Genomic DNA, 23,474 nt, shown 5'->3' with positions numbered 1-23,474 from the left:
AAGTGAGCCCAGTTCAGCCACCAGTTAAGGCCCACAGGCAGCCAACCTCCAACACTGCCATGGTAGAGAAGACAGTACAAGACTCCGAAGTCCAGATGGGTCTTCAAGGACCACTCACTACCCCAGCCCCCAGGCTTTACTTTTTAGTATCCACCTCACAAATATGTGTGAACAACCAAGGATCACCACACATTTGGAAAAAGCATCTAATATGAAAAAGAGAAGCCAAAACCAAACCAGAAAGAACCTGGCAAAGAAAGACAATGAAGAATAAAGAAGAATACTTCAAAAACTCAACATCCTCACATTGTTTTGTCCTCCATGAAATAAAAATTAAATGATATATATATTAAAAAGAACAGATCATAATCTAATCAGAAAACAAAAACAGAGCTCCAAAAAGTTAAAAATGTGATAGCATTAATTTTTTTGAAGTCAAAGAAAACTTGGGAGGGATATAGCTCAGCACATCACCTAGAAAATTACATTAGGCAAAGAAAAGAAACTGGGAGAGAAGAGAATTAAAATCAAATCATCAATCTAAAAGGACATCTGAATAATAAGATTTCCTGAAACCGAAAAGAAAATATCACAGAGCTATGACAAGTCCCTGGAGGCAAAGGATGAGCTGGAAAGTGACCACTATGTTCCAGCCAAACAGGTGAGAGAGACAAGGCGCATCTTGAAATTCACAACCCTCTACAGACGTGTTCCACCAAAATGAAGGTACAAACCACAGAAACACGAGTGCCAGTCCCATATAAACAGGAGATGAGGAAGCGGGCTCAGGCTCCAGGTGTGCCGCAGGCAAGAGCAACTGGTTCAGGCTGAGGGCCCAGGAAACAAGTGAGTCAGAGGTACCACTTGGGGTAGTGAAACGCTTCAGAGGAGCTTTTCAAGTGTTTGGAGAGCAGAAGGATTAATTCATGATTGGTACACTGACAACCAAGCAAATAAGTCAGGCAACTGTACTAATTCTGGAAAGAGCAAACGACTGCATGAGGAGGGCAGTGCTGCCCTGGCTCTGGGAGTGAGTCACGTGTGCCCTCAGCAGGAAGACGGAGCACAGCGGGCGGCCATGGGACGGGGAGACAGAGCCGAGTCCTCATCTCCCAGGCAGGAAGCCACTGGAGAACACCTGAGTCCGAAAAGCACTCAGAAGTCTGGAGGAAAAACGAGCAAACGCGGTGGCCTAGGGAGCGGGAACCTGGGGGCGGGAGGGAAGGCACCAGGGACTGAACGGTAGCTTGTGCTTTATGTTTTTAAGAAATATTCATTATAAACCTAGTAGTACTATTTGACATTTAAACACTACAGCTCTTTAATAAAAGTTAGTAAAAAACAAACAGGAAAGGAAGCTAGAGAGGAGCCAGAGTGTGCAGAGAAGGACCAGGGTCACACCCTGACATCACCTCGAAACTAACGGAAGTGGGGCTGCCCCAGGCTCCGCAGGGTGTTCTCCGCCTCCTCCTCCCCGAGCCCCACGCCACCCCCCTACCCCAAGAAGGCGGCCACACCCAACTCCGTGAGGCACGGTGTGCAAGCCACTGCTGCGGCCAACGGGAACCTTCGAGTAACTCAAAGAACTGAAGAGCGACTCATTCCCTCACAGGACATGAACCAAGAAAAAGGCAGCCCGGCTGGCAGAAGCAGCCACTGGACACAACAGAAGACACCAGTCCGGGGATGAAGTCGTAGACAAGGAGAATTGGGAAGAACTTAGGAGCCCTCAAATCCACCAGCCCTACTCCAGAATTTAGGTACGTGGAGCCTTAGCTATCTTCCCTGATGTCAGCCTGAGAATAATCACCTGTAACTTTTCAATACAAGTGAATAGTTCCTGGCAATAAAGTATTCAGGAGGTGGACTCAATAGGGCTAAGTGACTAAGTAGAGGGTGCAGACAAAGGAAGAAGGAAAGTTAAGCACAAGCCCTGCCTGGTGTGGAGATGATCAGCAACAGAGGTGCCGAGCAGTCGTGGAGACTGACAGGGAGCACGGACCATGTGGGATTCTGGCGGCTGGGGGGGGGGGGGGGGGGTGGTCTCTGGGAAGCCTGGGCTCCATGTGAAGGATGAGAGGGAGACGGAAGCACAGCACAAAGCTGGGGAGCTGGAGATGTACATGAGGCAGCAGCAGAAATCACCCCGAGGACAGGAGAAAAGAGGGGAAGGCTGAGGCTGGAAGCCCAGCAAGAGTGGAGGAGTGCAGGAGCCCAGGGCGGCTGCTGGGAGATGGCCTTCAGCCAAGGGAGGAGCCCCGGGAGAAGATGTTCCAAGACCCCAGTGCCTGGGGGCTCGGCAGCCTGAGAAGAAAGTGGGGGGGAGCTGGCAGGATAGGCCAGCAGGCCAGGACTGGGTCCAGTGGGAAGGGCAACTGGCTGGGGGAGGGAAACCGTAAACGCTGGGACGGAACAAGCCCTGTTTGATCAGGGGCTGCACTGACTGTGGAAACACGTGTTGCTAACTCGCCTCACCAGCATATGGTTTGACACCTGAGGTCCCTTAAAAGAATCCAAACACAGTTGGCGCACCCAGACCATCACATGCCTCTCGAGGGAGCTGTGACAGAGAATGGGCAACTGGGACAAGAATGGGACAGGACACCAGCCTGAGAAGTCCTCTGCAGAACCCCGCCCCAGAGGACTGGTTCTGCAAGCCGCTTTCTTGGAGTTCTCCCAGGAAGGGCGGAAACTAGGGAGAGTTTTCTTCTGGTGCTTTTCTGCTCAGAACTCTGACCACAAAATTCTTTCTTCATTTAACCTAAATTTGTCAGCTCCAAGTCTGAGGCTTTTTCCTCCATCCTGCTCTTGTGGGCACAGATCTTCAGTGTCCTCTGAGGAGAGCGGCGTTCGCCCTGAGACACAAACTGGATCGCCTGCCAGCACGCCTACCTTTCTTAATGGAGACACACCTCAAGTTCTCCAGAGCCAGCTGAAAGGCTCTGACAGGGAACAGACACTTGGCCAAGGCTCAATGCGAGTTGGCTGCATATCTATAAATGTTTATGTCTGAAGAGCCACAGTGTCTACCCACCCAGACCACCCCCCCAAAACTGAAAAAAATATATAGATGACAAATAGGAAAATAGCTAGATCTCAAAATCACTTGTTTGTAAAACAGTGCTGCTTGTATTTTAAAGAGTTAAGAGGAAGCAGCCTAGAGTCCCATCACAATCAGAACTGTCTCAAGATGATGGAGTAACAATGACATACATACACGACCGTGTGTAACCAGACAGCCAGTGGGGAGCTGTTGTACAGCGTGGTGGCTCCGCCTGGTGCTCTGTGAGGACACAGAGAGGCGGATGGGGGTGGGGGAGAGAGGCTCCACAGGGAGGGGGTACACGTATACTTGCGGCTGATTCACGCTGTTGTACAGCAGAAACCAACACAACACTGCAAAGCAATTATACTGCAACAAAAACAGAAATCAAAAAAGAAAGATGGGGGGGCATCCTGGAGGCTGTTTACATCAAAGACAGAAGGTTATTAGCTACATTACAAACACTACACTGGCTTCATACTCTTTTTCCAAGTATGAAACCAAGCAAGAGATATGAAAGAATGACAGAGACAGAGGGAGGAATGTTTCAGTTCAAACATGACCCACAGAGCATCCATTCATCTCTCCTCTGTGTTGAATTCCTCCAAGGTCGGCAATATTTTTTGAAAGGCAAAGGAGCACTTTGCTCAAATGAAACTTCATCCATTAGCTCTAAATACAGACCCACAAACACAGTCATCTAGACTGAGGTGTGGGCCAGGAGCCCAACCACCTGCAAAGCTGCCCTGAAGTCCTGCCGACCTGCCTAGGGAATCAACTCCACGGCCTCAATTGGGCTTCGAAGCTGCAGCCCGTCAAAGGCCCTCAAAGGCAAGCGGGCGTCTCACCCACCATGTCCCCCACATCTCTGGGCCCCGTGCCTGTCACACTCCAGGTGTGCAGTCTGCTGGACTCATACGGTTGGCACAGCTCACGGGGGACTGAGACAGGAGCCTCATGATTCCATCACTCTAGGCGAGAGGAGCATGCCAAGTTGAGACTTCCTCTGACATATTCTGAAGGGCCTGCACATGTGTTCCCTTATCTGGTCATTACAGAGACCCTGGGAATGAGGTAGAAAATAATTCGCACCCCTCTCACAGAGGAGGGAGCTGGAGCAGGGAGAGGAGAAGCGCCTGCGAGTGGTCACTCACTGGGCCGCAGGCGCAGCCTCTGAGCGGACGGCAGGGACAGAAGAAGCCTACAGAGATAAACCCATGCAATAAATAAACACAAGTGCTTCGCACAGAAACACACATACGCTACTGGGTAATTAGATGCCTCTAGGGGAGGGTGAGGGAAGAGACTCAGAAATTCAGAAGAGACTATCTTTTGTAATTCTCAAACCACAAATTTTGAGAAGAGGAAAAAATACTGAACATTTTTACTTGAAAAAACTGTAAATATGAAATACACGGTGACTACAGGCAAGCAATTCATTAAAAAAACGTCCCCCAAACTTATGGTTTCATATTATACTGTTCAATTTTACCAAAATTAAACTGAAATCTTTAGTGTGAAATGTCCTGGTATTTAATGGATTCTGTTGTACTTGGAAAACACAAGTCTTATATTTACAAAGGTTTTATTTAAAAAAATAAGTAAATAATCAATATATAATTTTATTAGGTTATTATATATTGCTTTATTATGAATATAAAATAGGCACATTAAGGGAAAATTTGAAATCAGGTTTTAAAAATGACCCAGAGGCTTATCAGCATAAAGTAACCATCTCCTTGTGACATTGTGATTAATTTCCTTTCAGTTCTTTTTACAAGATGGGTAGTTTCCTTTGGTTGTTTTAGGATGTGGTACTCATACCACACATACCATTTCGTATCCTGGCTCTTTTCTTAACACTATATCACAAGAGCCCTTTCAGATTATACACCATCTTTATAACCACAATCTCTAACTTACTGAACTCCAATATGATCCTGTAAGTGGTTATACCACAGTTTACTTAACCGTTTTTATACTAGTAGACTGTTGCCAAACTTTTACAATCATAAATGCTTTAATGACTACAACTTTTATTTTCTTTCCATTTTGTTTCTTTTAGATAAATTCCTAAAGCATATCAGTAGATCAGAATAGATGATAATTTTTAAGACTTGCTTAAAAATCGTACTAAATTTTTGCTTCCTGAAAGATCTAATGTATATTATTACCAGCAATGAATGAGAATAATTATTTGATTAAACTCTTATGAATGATCAATAAAATCATCTGTATCACTTTTTCTATTAATAAGTGAAAATATACCTTCACTGTATAAATTTTGCTTTTTTCTCCCAGAATACATACTTTCCCACCAAGATTACTGACAAGCTGAACCTCTTTTGTGAAGAACTTATGTCCATTATCCATTTATTAATTGGCTCTTCCTTAGATTTTAAATTTGTATGAGTATTTTGTACAATTAAATTATTAACTCTATTTACAATACTGATGGGGAATATTATTTCCTCAACTTATGGTTCACACAAAATTTTTCTGTCAGTTGTTACTTGGACAAGCTCTGTGCTCTTTTCCTTTGTGACTCTTTACGAGCCTTTTGAATTGGCTCCTCCCCACCTCCTCCCTGTGTTAAAACTTAACGCCTATTTCCAGTTTTTTAAGAAATCTCCACACTGTTTTCCATAGCGGCTGTACTAGTTTGCATTCCCACCAACAGTGTAAGAGGGTTCCCGTTTCTCCACACCCTCTCCAGCATTTATTGCTTGTAGACTTTTGGATAGCAGCCATCCTGACTGGCGTGTAATGGTACCTCATTGTGGTTTTGATTTGCATTTCTCTAATAATGAGTGATGTTGAGCATCTTTTCATGTGTTTGTTAGCCATCTGTATGTCTTCTTTGGAGAAATGTCTGTTTAGTTCTTTGGCCCATTTTTTGATTGGGTCATTTATTTTTCTGGAATTGAGCTTCAGGAGTTGCTTGTGCCATATGACCCAGCAATCCCACTTCTGGGCATACACACTGAGGAAACCAGATCTGAAAGAGACACGTGCACCCCAATGTTCATGGCAGCACTGTTTATAATAGCCAGGATATGGGAGCAACCTAGATGCCCATCAGCAGATGAATGGATAAGGAAGCTGTGGTACATATACACCATGGAATATTACTCAGCCATTAAAAAGAATTCATTTGAACCAGTCCTAATGAGATGGATGAAGCTGGAGCCCCTTATACAGAGTGAAGTAAGCCAGAAAGATAAAGAACATTACAGCATACTAACACATATATATGGAATTTAGAAAGATGGTAACGATAACCCTATATGCAAAACAGAAAAAGAGACGCAGAAATACAGAACAGACTTTTGAACTCTGTGGGAGAATGTGAGGGTGGGATATTTCAAAAGAACAGCATGTATACTATCTATGGTGAAACAGATCACCAGCCCAGGTGGGATGCATGAGACAAGTGCTCGGGCCTGGTGCACTGGGAAGACCCAGAGGAATCGGGTGGAGAGGGAGGTGGGAGCGGGGATCGGGATGGGGAATACGTGTAAACCCATGGCTGATTCATATCAATGTATGACAAAACCCACTGAAAAAAAAAAAACAAACTTAACGCCTTTCCCCCTTAGCTCACGCAGTTTGAACATGACACATCACGTTCAAGAGGTGTTACCTGCTGGTCATCAGGCGTCCATATGCCACAGGTGATTTGACTTTCCAAGTTGATCTCAGATGACCAGTGTCTTTGTCCACTGACAGAACCAACCAGGACAAACCCATCTCGATATGAAATAAGTGCTTGCGTCCCATCGTGGCTCCACGTGAAATCGCTCACCTTTGGGACACACAGACAAAAGGAGTCAGCTTGTAATCTGAAAGGGAAGGCACTTTCAACAAAGACTATTTGTAGTCATTACCTGAGCCTTTGGCTAAAATCAAGATGGCCTTAAACAGACACTATACTATGTTGTATATATTTTAACAATAATATATAAATGACATTGTTTGGAAAGCATACGCCAGTGCATGCTAAGGGCTTCACACACGTTAATTCATCAAGCCCATGATAATACCTCCCAGAGAGTACATATGTAACTTCTCCCTGGTCTTACAGAGTGGCCAGTGGCAGAGCCAAGACTATCCCAGGGCTGTGTCCCAGCATCCTTGCTTTTAAACACTGTTCGATCTACGGCCTCCCCCTTATGCTAACAGATTCTCCATCAATGTCTCTTGGTCACTTATCAAGATAGCAAAAGTCTCAGTTTCTGATCATATGTTTCTCAGTCTTGCTAACAACATTCCCACAATCAAAATGAGAAATAGGGAGGGACGGCGGGACGCCACGGGCTAAGGCGAGGCCAGGCCATGGACCATCCTGCGCTTCTCTGCAACGTGGTCTCAGACAGCTGAGAGGACTGAGTGCGACCACGTGTGCAGAGCGCATGCGCCTGACCTCAGGCGGGCACGAAATCAGTGGCTGAAGTTAGTCAAAAAGTTGAAAATGACTTCACCCACCCAACACCGTCTTGACTCAAGGTAGATGTGATCAGCACTGGAAAAAGATGCCAGCCCCAGCCACCACATATGAAAGAACTGTTTACAAAAATCCCTCTGAGTACCACCACATGAAAGTGCGCCTAGAATTCCAAGATTGTGGAGTTGCCCTGAATGCTGCACAATTCAAACAGCTGCTTATTTCAGCCCTGAAGGACCTGTTTGGTGAGGCTGATGCTGCCTTACCTTTGGATGTTCTAACCTATGAAGAGAAGGCCCTGCCAGCCATCCTGAGGATATGCAGCAGTGGTCTTGTCAAATTGTGGAGCTCTCTGACCCTGTTAGGATCCTATAAAGGCAAGAACTGTGCTTTCAGAGTGATTCGGGTTTCTCCATTTCTCCTTGCATTATCTGGCAATAGTAGGGAACTAGTATTGAATTGAGTAGTCTTCAATTTGAGAAAATATTCCTCACTCTCAAAAGTACTATTTGGTGCCAGTATAATGTTTGGAGACTGAAGCAGCCCATAAGCTCCTGTCGATGGAATTTGAGAGTGCTGAAGATATTCCCAGTGATGTCCAGCCATCGCCTCTGGTGGGGTAGGCTTCACAAGGGAATCTGCCTGAGCCAAGCAGTGCTGAACAGGCAGCCCTTAGAGCACACGCACCTCAGAGTCGGAGACCGGGCTGAACTCAGGAGGGCCTTCACAAAGAGGGATGTGGCCACCTTCTCAGAATTAACAGGGGATGTCAATCCTTTGCACTTAGACCAAGATTTTGCAAAACACACCAGATTTAGAAAGACAATTGTCCATGGAGTTTTGATCAATGGACTTATTTCAGCTCTCCTTGGTACTAAAATGCCAGGGCCAGGCTGTGTGTTTCTTTCCCAGGAAATTAACTTTCCAGCTCCCTTATATGTTGGGGAAGTTGTTTTAGCTTCTGCAGAAGTGAAAAAGCTGAAGCGGTTCATTGCCATTATTGCAGTATCCTGTTCCGTACTAGAAAGTAAAAAGACTGTTATGGAAGGCTGGGTTAAAGTTATGGCCCCAGAAGCTCCCAAATCCTGAAATACGTCTTTAAAGATACAAATTCGGGCACTAGTGTTGTTATTATTGAAAGTCTCCGGGGAAAACAGCGATTACTATTCTTCAGCAAGGACAGGCTCATAGACCTGTACTGGCGGAGGGGAGTAGGTAGAGAAATGTTCCAGTGTCCACTTATGCTTCACTCCAGCTTAAGTATATTCATCATCTATCTAGGTTTTCAACACTGAAAAAAAAAATAGGCAATTCCCTGGCGGTCCAGTGGTTTCACTGCCAGGGGCATGGGTCCAATCCCTAGTCAGGAAAGTAGGATCCCACAAGCCGTGTGGCACAGCACGCACATGCACTCACACGTGCGCGCGCGCGCACACACACACACACACACACACACACACACACACACAAGTGAACAGAGGAGATCAGAGGTGATTCTAAGGTTGGTGATTTACTGACCCTTCAGTGTCACTTGCCCTTCAGATGGTTTTCCTGTCACTGGGGGAGGGCTTATGTGAGTCTTTGGACTCAGTTCTGTCAGCTCTCTTGGCTTCATCTATAAAGCAGGGATAACAGCTCCATATAGGAGTGCTGGAGATGACAGGCACAAACAGGTAAGCACAAGGCCCAGCCTCTTAAACAGTAGCTACTGCTGTTATCATTCTCGTCTGTGAGCAAGGTTACACGTTTCCTGAGTTTGGAGCTATCTGGCCCAAAATTAAAGAACAGATCAGTCTTTCAGGATGTCAGCCAATCTCCATTGGTTTTCTAAACCTGGAACAGACCTTGAGTGCAGTTTCTATTTTAGCAATCCAGGTGATTTTCTCTCTCCTTTGAAAATATTTTGGGGGTCCCCACCCATTATATAAACAATACATGCTTTTATTAAAATAATTATAAGATAAAAAAATTGAAAAAAAAAAGAAATAATCTAACCAGAAAACATTACTTATATTTGGGTGTTGAGTTCTATCAAATGCATTTATTCAAATGACCACACTTTTTTTCTCTTTTCATCTATTACTGTAGTAAATTACTTCTCAGTTTTATGCCATTCTTGCATAGCTACAAAAAGCCCAACCTGGAGGTAAAGTATTGCCCTTTGAAGTTGAAGTTGATTTGCTTATGTGTTTGGAATTTCTACATCTACATCTATATACAGGAGTGAGTCAAACTCACGATTTTTTTTTTTAATGTCTTTGAATTTATTAAAGTTATGCTGACCTCTCAGTATGAGTTGGAAGGTAGTTCCTTTTCTTCCATAGCTGGGAAGAATTTGTATAAACTGGCCTGACCTGTTGCCTCAAAGGCTGGTGGAACATGCCTGTGAAACCATCTGGCTCTACACTCTTTTTTTTTTTGATGCTAGCTCTGCACTTTTCTACGGGAAGATTTTAAACCATTGGTTCAGTTTATTTAAGTGTTAGCACCAGTCAAGCTTTCAAGCTTTTTATTTCTTCTTCAGTCAATTCTATTATAAAATGTTTTCAGGAATTTGTCTTGTTCATGTAAGTTTTCAAAACTCTTGGCAAGTAGTTATTGATAGTACTTACTATTCTTTTAAATACCAACTTTAGTGAGCTATAATTTATATGTAATAAAGTTCCCTTTGGCAGTCAATTCCCTACCCTCACCCTTGGTCTGAGGCAACAAATGATCTAATTTCTGTCACTAGCTGTTTATTCTAGGAATTTTGCATGAACAGAAGCATGCAGTATGCTCACGTTTGTTTATGACTGGTTTTACTGAGGGTAATAACTTGGAGAGTATTCCGAACTCTTGTGTGTGCCAGTAGTTCATTCCTTCTTATAGATGAGCAATATTCTACTGCATAAATGTGCGACAACTTATTCATCTCTCCCAATTGCTGGGCATTTGGGTTGTTTCCAGCATTTGGTTATTACAAAACTGCTGTGAATATTCATGTGCAAGACTTTTTGTAGACACATAGTTTCATTTTTTCTTGAGTAAATACCTAGGAATGGAATTAATTGCTGGGTCAAACGGTAAGTATACGTTTAAATGCATAAGAAATTACCAATCTTTTCTAAAGTGGATAAACCATTTTACACTCCCATTAGCAGTGTGCGCGAGTAGGTCCACACCTCACCAACACTTGATGTTGCCAGTCTTTTATTTTAGCTATTCTAGGCGTGCAGTGGTAGGACACTGCTTTTAATTTTAATTTAATTCCCAAACGACTGACACGCTGAGTGTCGTTTCATGTGCTTCTTGATTATTTGCACACCGTCTTTAGGAACCTGCCTGCTCACATTCCTTGCCATATACATTTGTATGTCCATCCACATTCACCTCTTCATTATAAATACATATATGCATGTAAACACACACACACATACATTCACACACGCATACATGAGTCTTTTACCTTATTGCGATGTAATAATTCTAGATACAATCCTCTATCAGAATATGTGCTTCAAGTAATTTCTTCCATTCTGTACCTCGCCTTTTCATTTTCTTAACAATCTCTTTCAAAATATAAAAGTTTTAAATTTTGACGAAGTTCAATGTCAAGTTTTCTCTCTTATGTTTCAGGTTTTTTGTATCCAATCCAAGAAACCTTTACTTAGCCCAACACTGCAAACCCAAGCTTTCCAGAAGTGTTATTCAGTCGGTAAGTCGTGTCTGACTCTCTGCGACCTCAAGGACTGTAGCATGTCAGGCTTCTTTGTCCTTCATCTTCCAGAGTTTGCTCAAATTCATGTCCATTGAGTCAGTGATGCTATCTACAATTTCTTTCTCTGCCACCCTCTTCTCCTTTTGCCTTCAATCTTTCCCAGCATCAGTCTTTTCAAAGGAGTCAGCTCTTTGCATCAGGTGGCCAAACTACTGAAGCTTCAGCTTCAGCATCAGTCCTTCCAATGAATGTTCAGGGTTTATTGCCTTTAGGATTGACTGGTTTGATCTCCTTGCTGTCCAAGGGACACTTAAAGAGTCTTCTCCAGCACTACAGTTCGAAAGCATCAATTCTGTAGTGCTCAGCCTTCTTTATGGTCTGACTCTCACGTCCATACATGACTACTGGAAAAACCATAGCTTTGACTATATGGACCTTTGCCAGCAAATTGATGTCTCTGCTTCTTAATATGCTGTCTAGGTTTGTCATAGCTTTCCTCCCAAGAAGAAAATGACTTGTAATTTCATGGCTGTAGTCACTGTTCACAGTGACTTTGGAGCCCAAGAAAATAAAATCTGTCACTGCTTCCACTTATTCCCCTTTTATTTGCCATGAAGTGATGAGACTGGATGCCAAAATCTTAGTTTTTTGAAAGTTGAGTTTTAAGCCAGTTTTTTCACTCTCCTCTTTCACCCTCATCAAGATGCTCTTTAGTTCCTCTTCACTCTCTGCCATTAGGATGGTATCATTTGCATATCTGAGGCTGCTGATATTTCTCCTGGCAATCTTAATTCCAGCTTGAGATTCATCCAGCCCAGCATTTCTGTGCATTACTCTGCACAGAAGTTAAGGGTGACAATATACAGCCTTGTCATATTCCTTTCCCAATTCTGAGCCAGTCATTTGTTTGAAGTTTGGTTCTAATTGTTGCTTCTTGATTCACATACAGGTTTCTCAGGAGACAGGTAAAGTGGTCTGGTATTTCAAAGTGTATGCTTTTACATTTATGTCTATGTTTCATTTAGAAGTTAATTTCTGCACAGGGTATATGGTAAGAATCAAGATTCTACTTTTTAAATTTTCAGTACAGATATTCAGTTTTTCTGTTCCATTTGTCAAAAAGACTATTCCTTATATGTCAACTAGACTTACTGTGGTGATCATTTCCCATTAGATACAAATACTGAATCATTATGTTGTACATCTGGAATCAATATAATGTTGTATACTATCATACTTCAACTTAAAAAAAGACTTTTCTTCCCCTTACTGAATTACTTATGCATCTTTTATTTACCTTTGATTACCTTGTAACCTCTACCTTATCTATAGTTATGTTCAACTTTTCATTCATACAATTATTTTAGGTTTTATCTTTCTTCTCTCACTCAAGTCTTGCCAGCAATTTATCAGTTTCATTGATTTGTTTCCAAAGAACAAATTTTGGGGGATTGAACCTGGGCCCAGGCAGTGAAAGCATTGTGTTCTAACCACTGGACAACCAAGGAATTCCCACAATTTCTTATATTTATGTTTTTGTTATTAACTTCTAACCCATTCAGAAATTATGGTCTGTAATCATGACACCTACCAATGAAAAAAAATTTTTTTTTAATTAAGATACTAAAATCCAGGGTGGCACACTATGGCCAGTGGGCCAAATCTGCCCTGTCACCTATTTTTGAACAGTCCAAAAACTATAGTTTTAGAGGGTTAGGAAAAAAATTAAGAGAAGAATATTTTGTTATATGCAAAATTACATAAAATTCAAATTTTAGCATCCATAAACAAGCTTTTAATTTTATCAACAAAAAGTTTTCTGGTTTCCTTTCTTGTTATACAGTACTTACATAATATCCTAAAGTGTGATCCCTAGTCCATAAAGCCTAAAATATGTACTATCTGCCCCTTCACAGAAAAAATCTGTGAAACCTTAGAACATGATCAACTTTTGTAAACATTCAAATGATCCTTGGTTCTCTAATTGGTGAATTCAGAAACTATAAATGTTCACTAGGTCAAGCTCGTTAACTGTGTTGCTCAGACCTTCTAAATCTTTGCTAATTCCTTTTGTTGTTGAAACCTCTCAGTTTATCAATGAATTTACCAATCTTTACTTTCAATTCCATCAATTTCCTTCATATACTTTGATATTATTATTAAGTGTATATATATTTAAAATATTATCTTAGTAAACCATACCTTTTATCATTATGTGGCAGCACTCTACAAACTAAACATTACTTTCTATCTTCAAGTCTATCTTATCTGAAAGTAGTATTTGCTACCCCAGCAATTTTTTTCCTAGATATATGCTCAATATATTTTTTCACCCTTTTACTTTAAATTTGTACATGTCAAGTTTCAGGTATGACTTAATAACACATGGCTATGTTTTTAAAACTGCAATCAGTCAAGCATCATCTTGATTGGTGAAATCAGTCCATTTATATTTATTCTAATTAGTGGTATTTTGATCCTGTTTCTATCACCTGAATTTGCTTTTTCAGTTTGCGTGTGTTTTAGTTGCTCAGTAGTGTCTGACTCTTTGCGACCCCATGGACTGTAGCCCACCAGGCTCCTCTGTCCATGGGATTTTCCAGGCATAAGAATGCTGGAGTGGGTTGCCATTTCCTTCTCCAGGGGATCTTCCCAATCCAGAGATGAAACCCATGTCTCCCGCATTGCAGGCAGATTCTTTACCATCTGAGCTATGAGGGAAGCAGTTTGTATTACCTTTTAGCTCTTTTCTAACTTAAAATGAAATTTGTATCCATGATTTTCACTGTTGCTTATTCTTGGAAATGTTCACCTCCTTTAAAATTTGTAACACTACTGGATTTATCACATTTCAGATAATCATAAGGACTTCCCTGGTGGCTCAGACTGTAAAGCATCTGCCTACAATGCGGGAGACCCATGTTCAATCCCTGGGTCGGGAAGATCTCCTGGAGAAGGCAATGGCACCCCACTCCAGTACTCTTGCCTGGAAAATCCCATGGATGGAGGAACCTGGTAAGCTACAGTCCGTCGGGTCGTAAAGAGTCGGACACGACCAAACACAAAAAAGGACATGAACTTTTTGCTGTTTTCCCAGGGGGGTTATAGGTTGTCAGTGACCAGCATGCTTCCATCATGACCATGGCAGAACTGTGCCACATGACATCTTGACTGCTCATCTGAAGTTACTGAAAAAGTGCTGTGTGCTTAGGAAAACTCGGAATTTTGGTTTCTTGGTCCTTATGTTCCAACCAATTAAATTATTTAGTTTTTCTTAAGGACCAAAAAGATCTTTGACAGACAACACATTAATTCTGCAATAAAATTTAGAAGTCCTTTCATTTTGCAATGATAATACTACTTATTTACATGCAGTTTAACTCATTTATCCTTGTACAAAAGGAGCAGCTTCTTACTAGAGGCTAAAACGTATAGCCAGTGATAAGTTGCTTCTCTGAGATACCAGCAATCTTACAATCACAAAAAATTGGTAATATAGGATGTTTATAGAAATCAATTGGGAGTATTAAATTAGGTCAGCACAGAGTGATAAGACTATATCAAAACTGGGAAAATAAAACCAGGGGAAAGGAGTCCCCGGTGCTGTAACAGAAACAAGCAGAAAGCCCTTCCTGCCCCACTGAGAGCCAGCGGCCTAACGGCCCCTGCCCAAGGCAGCCTTTCTTCAGTCATCCTGAGACCTGTGCCTGGCACAGCCAGCCTGTGACTAATACTATAACATAATGCAGGCACGCCTCCAGACTCATTTCTGAAATAAAGGACTCACAATCATTTCCTGAAAAAAGGAGTGATAAAGCATCACTTGGCTTCTGCCAAATGTTTGGCTACTTCATGACAATGAAAGGCACGCTATATAACAAAAATCACCTGTCATTTCTTCTCCAGAGCCTCATGGCTCTCCGGGCAGACTTCAAGGACGCGCCTCCTCCCCCAGACACCGCTGCCTCCACCAGTGAGTCATCGTCATCGGAGCGTGACACTTCTCAGACAAGAAGTAGCCTCAACAGAATTAAAAGCAACCGAAACTCCCCAAAATGCAAGCGCTTAATGATACTTGCTCAGTGGGTTCTGAGGTTTGCAGAATCAGAAGGCCCAAGAGCAAAACTATATAAAAATCTGGATCAGATCACAAGATACTCTGGATCAACCTGAAGGGCACAGGCTTTTTTGAGATTCCAGGTGCTTCCAGATGTTCTCTGGTCCTTGGAAGCCCATTCACCTGCAGCTCTGAAGTCATCCTCTCTCATTTCTAAAACACTTTTTCTGCAGCGAACTCTCAGTGAAAAGAAAAGCTGAGGGACAAAGTAGGGGCAGAGACCACATGGCTACCACTGGAGAAGGCAGAAGCCTCGCTCCTCGTCACCAGGACACAGTTTAGCAGCACCCTGGGGCTGACAGTGGTGAAGCCTGAGCTCTATAGACATACTATGAGCATACGTGTTTCTGCTAAAGAGAAAACAGTTTATTGTCTGTGAACAAGACAGGGTTTTGGAGTCAACTCTGGGTTCAAAAACTTTCCTGGGTGAGTTACTCAGCCTCCGTGGCCTGAGTCCTTTCCTCCGTTAACTCAGAGTAACACCTTCCCAGCAGGGCTCCTGTGGAGACTGAGGGAAGGCCAGCTCCGAGTGACACTGAGGTCCCCCTTGCTACCTTTCTCCGAGTAGTGCTTTGACGACCTCATGTCAACCAAGGTCTGAAGACAGGCCTCACCCAACCACTGGGCCTTTCTAGGGGAAGAGTTCACACTTCAGTGGATGGGAGAACAACAGCACTCTAGAGACCTTATGGGCAAGTTCAGGGAAATCTGCACTGGACAGAGAGCCGTGAAGAGCTGCTGCTTCAAGGCTGAAGCTGGTCGCTGGTGATGACCTCCTGGTGACTGTTTAAGGGCAGGTGTGCCCTGGGGTTCAGGTCTTTGGGTGCCAGCACCTCACAGTGCTTGAGGCACCATCACAACTCGTGGGGTCAACCACCACGTCCAGATGGTATCATAGCATTTTTTGTATATAATCCTATGTAATCCTTCGAGTAGGGTGTCCCTGGTAGCTCAGTTGGTAAAGAATCTGCCTGTAATGCAGGAGACCCCAGTTCAATTCCTGGGTGGGGAAGATCCCCTGGAGAAGGGATAGGCTACCCACTCCAATATTCTTGCCTGGAGAATCCCAGGGACAGAGGAGCCTGGCAGGCATAGTCATGGGCTCACAAAGAGTTGGACACAACTGAGCAACTGAGCACAGTCCTAGTAATCCCCGGAGGCAGGTGCCGTTAAAGTCCTGAGTGTACAGAAGAGGAAACTGAGGCACAGAAATGAAGTGTTTCCTACAAAGAGTCACGACTGAGAGGCTGACTCCAGAGCTCACACTCGTGACCACAAGGGCCACCTTCCAGGTGACGTGAACTTCTCAGGGCGTGGAGATCTCCACATCTGTGGCTCTATTTCAGGTGAGTTAGCAGGCACAGGGCAGGCACCATCTCTTCCTTTTTTTTCTCACAGGGGTATATAGGAAACTGATTAGGCCTTCTTAGAGCCTGTCAAAATTAGCACATTGACTTTACCAAATAAATAAACTCACAAGAACAGAACACTGTGTGTTTACTGGGAAGCGGGTTTGCCTCCGGTGGTGGCGTCTACGGAGTCCCTCAGCCTGACACTGACTGCTGATGACAGGTTCATCCCCTGCAGTTTTACGTCACTCCACCGGTCTGCATCTCTCCAAGTTGGTGAGCTCCTAGCTTATTTAAGCCAACAGCTGGGAGGAGAGATTGTGAGAATTCGTTTCCTTGGAAACGTACAGAAAGGCAGTTGTGGGGAAGACTATCCCTACAGAGTCAAACAGTCTAAGAAACCCCTCGTCAATAAGGTCCTGTGAGGACTTGGGCCTGGCAAATCCTCGGGGTGGGACCTGAGTCATCATGCACCCAAGATGGGTGCTCCATGCAACTGTGCCCCCGGGGAGAGAGAGCCAGGTTGGCACCATCAGCCACCGGAACCCACCGATGGGTTTAAAGCAGCACAGCTCGGCGGGTGTCCCAGGAGCAGTGGTTTCCCACTGAGCAGAGACAAATTGGCACCGGAAAGGAGGGGCTGAGCACCGACCACAGTGGCCCCCCTAACTGGAGCCCGACAGAGCAAGCGCTGAAATTCGGCCTGAGGAGCAGGTGCTGAGAACTGCACGCAGAGCTCCCCGCCAGAGCACATGGAAGACGACAACGTGGGCAAACACCTTCGCAAGGGCGCAGAGACGCGCCGCGCCAGGAGCACTGCAGAGGGTCCGGGTCAACAGGGAAGCACCACACTGATGATGCAAAACTACTTCACAGATTCAACTGAAGCTCGGAACCATGGAGATTCTCACAACAGCCGCATGCTGGAAAAGATGGAGGCGCCGTCCTTCCCCCTCCAGAGGAAGCTCGAGCAGCAAGCCCTGGCTTCGCTCGCCTCCACCCAGCCCTCGAGGCACCTCCTGCCGCTCACCTGGGCCCCTCGGTCGTTGACCAGCTCCACGGACCACCGGCCCTCATACTGGATCCACACGAATATTCCGCCGTCTGCATCGCACGTGGCCAGCTTCTGGTACGGCTCGTTCCACCTCACCAGCACGACCTGGGAGACGACCAGGAAGACATTTACTGAAGGGAAGGAGCCCGCTGGCAAGGAAGCCGTCCACGAAGTTATCAGACCCAGAACTAAAGAGAAAGTGCGGTCAAAGAAAGGACTCAAGGAGGACGGGAGGAAGAGGGAAGGGGCTGGGGGGACAGATCACAGAGCGGATGATGGCTGTCTCAGGGACTGGCCCTGACAAAGCCTGTCAAGGCTTGCTGACAAACAGCGGGCAACTGAGCAAACCATAATAAACTCCAGCATGAAAATGGCCACCACCATGAAAACAGAGAGCAAGCCAGAGCCTGCCTGTACCCGCCCTGCCTCCTGCAGTGCCAGGATCACTCCTCTGATGGTCCCATGTGGTGGGAAAGCAATTTTCTCAAAATTCATTGTGTATCTGAATCGGGGGCTCTCTATTTAGCACAGAAAAAAGAAAGGGTGGGGCCTATTTAATCTCATTTTTTCCCCAAAGTGAAACTATGTCTTTTCCAAGACTACCTTATTTCCAAATAGTTCAGCATCTAACCATGCCAGTTTGGAAAAAAAATACACAGTAGAAATAAGTTGCTTGTGATTTATCACAGAGGAAAGATGAAGAAATAATTAACTTCAAAACTGATGTGTGTAAGGACTTAATTTTTAAATTTGACAAATTCTGAATCTGGACAAATCATTTTCATCTTTCTCAATTATCACTCCCTCAGCTAAAGGTGGACCCTGCTAGGTGGTTGGTGGCATTGGCCCTCACAGAGCCCAGTAAAACCTGCAAGGACACGGGGCTATGAAGTGGTCGCAAGAGACACAAAACCAGCACCTGGGGTCACTGTGGGGCAGGTTCCCAGGTGTGGCCTGACCCACCAGTGCTGGTGACTGAGATTTCATTCATTCACCTTTTTTTTTAAACTCTGCATAAAGAGCTGAAAGGCTGCAATCTTCTGAGACCTGGCCATCATCAGCCAATCTAACCTAGTCAGTGGCCCCATGCCAAACGGATGCAAGCTCTCCATGGACGGAGGCACTGCCCACTGCCTGCCGCTGGCCCATCTGACTTGGTCCCTCCGCCGGGACTGCCTGCCTCGCTCTGGTCGCAGCTCTGCCGGTGCTGCCCTCACCACCCGCCACCTCCTGTGCCCACTGGGTCCAGGCTCCCTCCGCCCCAGAGCCCCGGCCACCTGAGGGATGGGTAGAGGCACCCTCGCCTCTGAACAATGACGCACAGGAATGCCCCGTGTACGTTATGAGTCTCATTCGGCTATAGCTTTGAACAGTGGCTGAAAACTATTGCAAGTAGGTTATTTTCAATTCCCAAAAGCATTTTAACAACAGCCAATAATACTGACTGCCGGCCTATTACCAACTGTTAGGTTGCGAGGGTAGAAGTTTAGAAATCCTGTTCCAAAAAAAAGAAATCCTGGTCCGTGTGGAGTTCAGTTCACTGAACAGACGTCATATCCTGCTCCACATGCAGAGCTGGGAACATACAACAGACAGGAGGTGTACAGCGCGGAGCGACAAATCCAGACCCATTATCTTAAAGTCTAATTTCTAAAGGGGCTTCCCTGGTGGTTCAGCAGTAAAGGATCTGCCTGCAATTCGATCCCTGGGTCGGGAAGAACCCTGGGAGAAGGAAATGGCAACTTGTTCCAGTACTCTTGCCTGGGAAATTCCATGGACAGAGGAGCCTGGTGGGCTATACAGTCCACTGGGCCGCAAAGAGCCAGACATGACTGAGAGACTAAGACTTCCACTTTTAACTTGTTCTAATTTTTAAAATTCTATATTTAAATTACTGATCTAATCCTTAAATGTCTTTAAACGGACCAAATGTGTCACAAAATTTAGAATTTCCAAGCAGCCAACTTCATAAAACTTCTTTCAGACCTAGTGGTGCCTGGCCTGAGCAGTGCACACCACAGCATGCCACAATCCGGTCCCCAAAGACACGTTCACCGTCCAAGCCCACAGTCACTCATGCATTTCAGAACAGTGATAGGAGGACAGAGTATGACAAATAAGAATGTGATCGCTTTTAAACTATTTTAGGTTAAATACGGTAAACATTCATCTACTATAGTTTTTCCTTACAAGACATCATCATTCAGAAAACAGAGGCAAGTCACATTTTCTATACTTTTGCCTTTTTCCTTTAACATGCATTGATTGCCACATATGGTTGCATCTTTAGTTATCATCATCAGTAAAACCTCTCCTTGAGAACAGCCTGCGTGGTCACAGCATGACATGGACACAAAAGATCAGAGGTAAAAACAAAACATTCCACACTTATTGCTAACATTAAAATGTCTTGGTCCTGTGGTAAACACGAGTGGTTGTTGGATAAACAGAAAGTTCACAGACTCGACTTCATCTTTTCGTAATTCCGGATGAGTTGAGACTCAGCAGTTAACAGAATGCAGCCCCCATCCACACACTTCTTTGCTGGGAGTGTAACTGGTGTAATGGAATATAGGTGGGTTGCTCCCCTAAATTAAGAGAAATCTTTCCAGTGATTCTTGGTTTAAAAATAAAGTTTTCAAAGGCAGTGTTGTTTCCCTGGGTTAGTTTTCTCATTTCCTCTCTCGTCTGTGATTTCGAGCCGCCCGTCTTATCTCCCGGGAGCTTATTTCCTGTTCTCCCAATCCCTCCAGTCTGCCTGGCAGAGTCAGGACATACCAGAGTGCTGAGGAATTGCCGAGCGAGCGAGGCCAGCTGGGTTCTCAGTTGCCCAGATCACACGGCAGGGCACTGAGCAGCTGCCCAGGCGTTCCAAGGCAGAGCCTTCCTTCCCTCTTAGAGGAAGACGGGGCTCCTGTTTGCTTTAAGAGCTCCAGCATTAAGAATGTTAGGTGAAGCGTGCATTCTACTGAACAGACAGAATGTAAGTCAAGTTTTGACTTAGGTCTTTGATTATTCCCCCAAAATGCCAGCCTGTCACCCTCTCCAAACTAAGATGTCTACCATTTTATAGTTATTCTTATCAATAAATACTCATAGAGGAATATTAAAGGCAGAGAAATTCACAGTAAAAGTGCAATGCAGGTCTGTGGAAGGCCTCTTTGGGCTGTACTGTAATGCCCTCAATAAGTCACTTCACCTCCTATTCCTGGCACTATTTTTACACAGACCAAAGCCCTAGTGCCAGCTAATCCACCTCAAGGATGTTCATCTTTTGAGACAGATACCCTTCAAATGGTGCTGGTAGAAAAACTGATGCTTTTGAATTGTGATGCTGGAGAAGACTCTTGAGAGTCCCTTGGACAGCAAGGAGATCAAGCCAGTCAATCCTAAAGGAAATCAGTCCTGAATATTCATTGGAAGGACTGATGCTGAAGCTCTAATACTTTGCCCACCTGATGCAAAGAACTGGCTCATTAGAAAAAGTTAAGACCCTGATGCTGGGAAAGACTGAAGGCAGGATGAGAAGGGGATGACAGAGGATGAGATGGTTGGATGGCATCACCGACTCAATGGACATGAGATTGAGCAAGCTCTGGGAGTTGGTGACGGACAGGGAAGCCTGGCATGCTGCTGTCCATGGGGTCACAAAAAGTCAAACACAACTGAGTGACTGAACTGATGATTCAAAATGTTCCATTCTAAAACAAGGGAGTTAACCTCCAATATGTGTAAGAACATAGACAGACTACAAAAGCATCTGATTCTCAAAACAGCCTGGTACCTGGAGCAGGCATTCTCATCTTCACTTTATAGAAAAGGAAACTCAGGTTCAGGGAGGTGCCCTTGCCCACAGCACCCAACTGTCAGGAGGCAGAGGAGGGCTCAGAGCCAGGAACGCTCATCCCTGGTTCTGTGTCTTCCTACTTACAAAGTAAAGTCAGGCATTACCATTTTAGGAGCCTATTTTGGGGGGAATACTGATTCATGCTAGGAAAATGATTGTATTTATGAAGAATACTCAATATTTTTTATATTAGAATGCTGAAATATCTAATCTAAAAATTTTGACCATCCAAAATGAGCTGTAAAAAATTGTTCAGAAGGGCTTCCCTGGTGGCTCAGTGGTAAAGAATCCTCCTGCCAATCAATGCAGGAGACACGGGTTCCATCCCTGGGCTGGGAAGATCCCACATGCTGCAGAGCAACTAAGCCCGTGTGCCCCAATTACTGAGGCCCTCATGCCCTAGAGCCCGCGCTCTGCAACAAGAGAAGCCATTGCAATGAGAAGCTTGAGCATCTCAACTAGAGAGTAGGCCCTGCTCGCCACAACAAGGGAAATCCCATGTGGCAACAAAGACCCAGAACAGCCAAAAACAATGATCAATAAAAAATGAATAATTTTTTTAACACTGAGAAAACTAGAAAAACAATCTTGGGGCAGAATCAGGGGACATAAGCACAAATGATGAGAAGTCCACGAGAAGTACTGCGAAAGAGAACTTTCTAACAAGGAGTAGGAGTGCTGCCTATCCGTGGAAGGGGCTGTCTTCAACCTGGACGGCTGGAAACAAGAGGCGGGACAGCCAACTGCCAAGGGTACCTGGGAGCAACTTGTCTAACTGGGGTGGGGCAGGAGGACTGCAACTAGGGGACCTCCATATTACCATCCATCCAACTCCGAGATGACAAATCAAAGTTAAATGCGGCCTTGGTATCAGTGATGTTACGGCCTCAAAAGAAAAAAAAAAGAAAAAGGCTGATTTAAGCTCTTAAGCATCTACCAAGTGATAAACTGCCACTAAATTCGCTTAAGGGAAATTCAATTATTAAAGTAGTTAACTTGACTATTTGAATTAGTTTTATATATTACATATTATTAGTACTCTTTGTCAACCAGGTGTGTACTTTAGTGATTTATAATACACTTAACCTAGCAGATTAATTTTCAAGATGTTCCTCTCCAGCTCTCTGAGCAGCTAAGACAGCCAGATTCTCAGCATCTTGCTCTTTAAAATCCCTCTCTCTCAGCCCAGAACACGGAGCATTCGGTCAAGAAACAGCACTGCTCCGGGCACACAGCCAGGCTACCTACTGAAGACAGAACCTCAGCTCACCCGCCGACAGGCTGATGCTGACCCCAGCCAACAGCACGCCTCTCCGCTCCGGGGAGCAGGACCCAGCTGGAACCAGGAAGCCCTTCTCACTGACCACGGAAAACCCGACTGGCAGTCTGCTCTCTAACACCCTGTAGCTTCACTGTGTCTGAGAAGGAAGCTGGCCTAGACCATTGCTAAAGACCCTTCCAGCTCTAATACTGTGATGCACTGAATTCTACTTGGACAAATACTAAACCAATACGGCACGCCTGCTCCTGAGTGCAATATCCTACAAAACCTAAATACTGATATGTTCTCCACTCAAGAAAGAAATCTAGCATATGGATCATGACATACCACCTGGTAGGAGGGCGCGTAGTTGATGGGAGGGGGTGCAGCTGAGCAAATATGTTATCATAACTCAATTCAGAGTCTGATGCAAAATATAAGTTTCTTCCTAAGTGCTTACTTATGATTTTTAAAACATGAGTGATGTTGCATTTTAAGTAATTAGTTCAAGAGTTACATAAAAACTGAGTCTCTATGTATAGTGACAGTTAATTTTATGTGTCAAGTTCACTGCGCCCCTTCGGATTTTGGAGGCTACACGTCCCTAGTTTGGGTGTGACAATCTGGCCTGTTTACCTAGTGACCCAAAAGGCTGCTGA

At 44.4% G+C, this 23,474-nt stretch overlaps 3 protein-coding genes across 4 annotated transcripts in view; 2 read left to right on the top strand and 1 right to left on the bottom strand.

Annotated features, from left to right (window-relative positions):
- The window catches only part of TULP4 (TUB like protein 4), a 194,625-nt gene that overhangs the window by 52,094 nt on the left and 119,057 nt on the right, over window positions 1-23,474 (bottom strand). For both annotated transcript variants that reach the window (XM_043888168.1, XM_043888169.1), the window contains exons 3-4: window positions 17,684-17,812; window positions 6,687-6,848 (exon numbers count right to left, since the gene is read on the bottom strand). In XM_043888168.1, the coding sequence (XP_043744103.1) occupies window positions 6,687-6,848; window positions 17,684-17,812 (291 nt within the window). The remainder of the gene's footprint in view (window positions 1-6,686; window positions 6,849-17,683; window positions 17,813-23,474) is intronic.
- Window positions 7,474-8,064, top strand: LOC122684195 (ribonuclease P protein subunit p14-like). The gene has a single exon (XM_043888181.1). The coding sequence runs from the start codon at window positions 7,576-7,578 to the stop codon at window positions 7,948-7,950; it is 375 nt and encodes a 124-aa protein (XP_043744116.1). The 5' UTR covers window positions 7,474-7,575; the 3' UTR covers window positions 7,951-8,064.
- On the top strand, window positions 8,058-8,595 carry LOC122684088 (hydroxyacyl-thioester dehydratase type 2, mitochondrial-like; the record flags this gene model as incomplete). Its single annotated transcript, XM_043887960.1, has 1 exon — window positions 8,058-8,595. A coding segment is annotated over one exon (519 nt), but the record flags the coding sequence as incomplete, so codon positions are not given.

Source organism: Cervus elaphus, chromosome 26, assembly GCF_910594005.1.
Source record: "Cervus elaphus chromosome 26, mCerEla1.1, whole genome shotgun sequence".
NCBI lineage: Eukaryota > Metazoa > Chordata > Mammalia > Artiodactyla > Cervidae > Cervus > Cervus elaphus.
The sequence above is the reverse complement of the archived record's forward strand: the minus strand, read 5'-3'. Positions and strand labels throughout refer to the sequence as shown.

Bases quoted from the DNA above. Each gene is read 5' to 3' on its own strand.
- LOC122684195 (XM_043888181.1), top strand. From the start codon at position 7,576: ATGCCAGCCCCAGCCACCACATATGAAAGAACTGTTTACAAAAATCCC.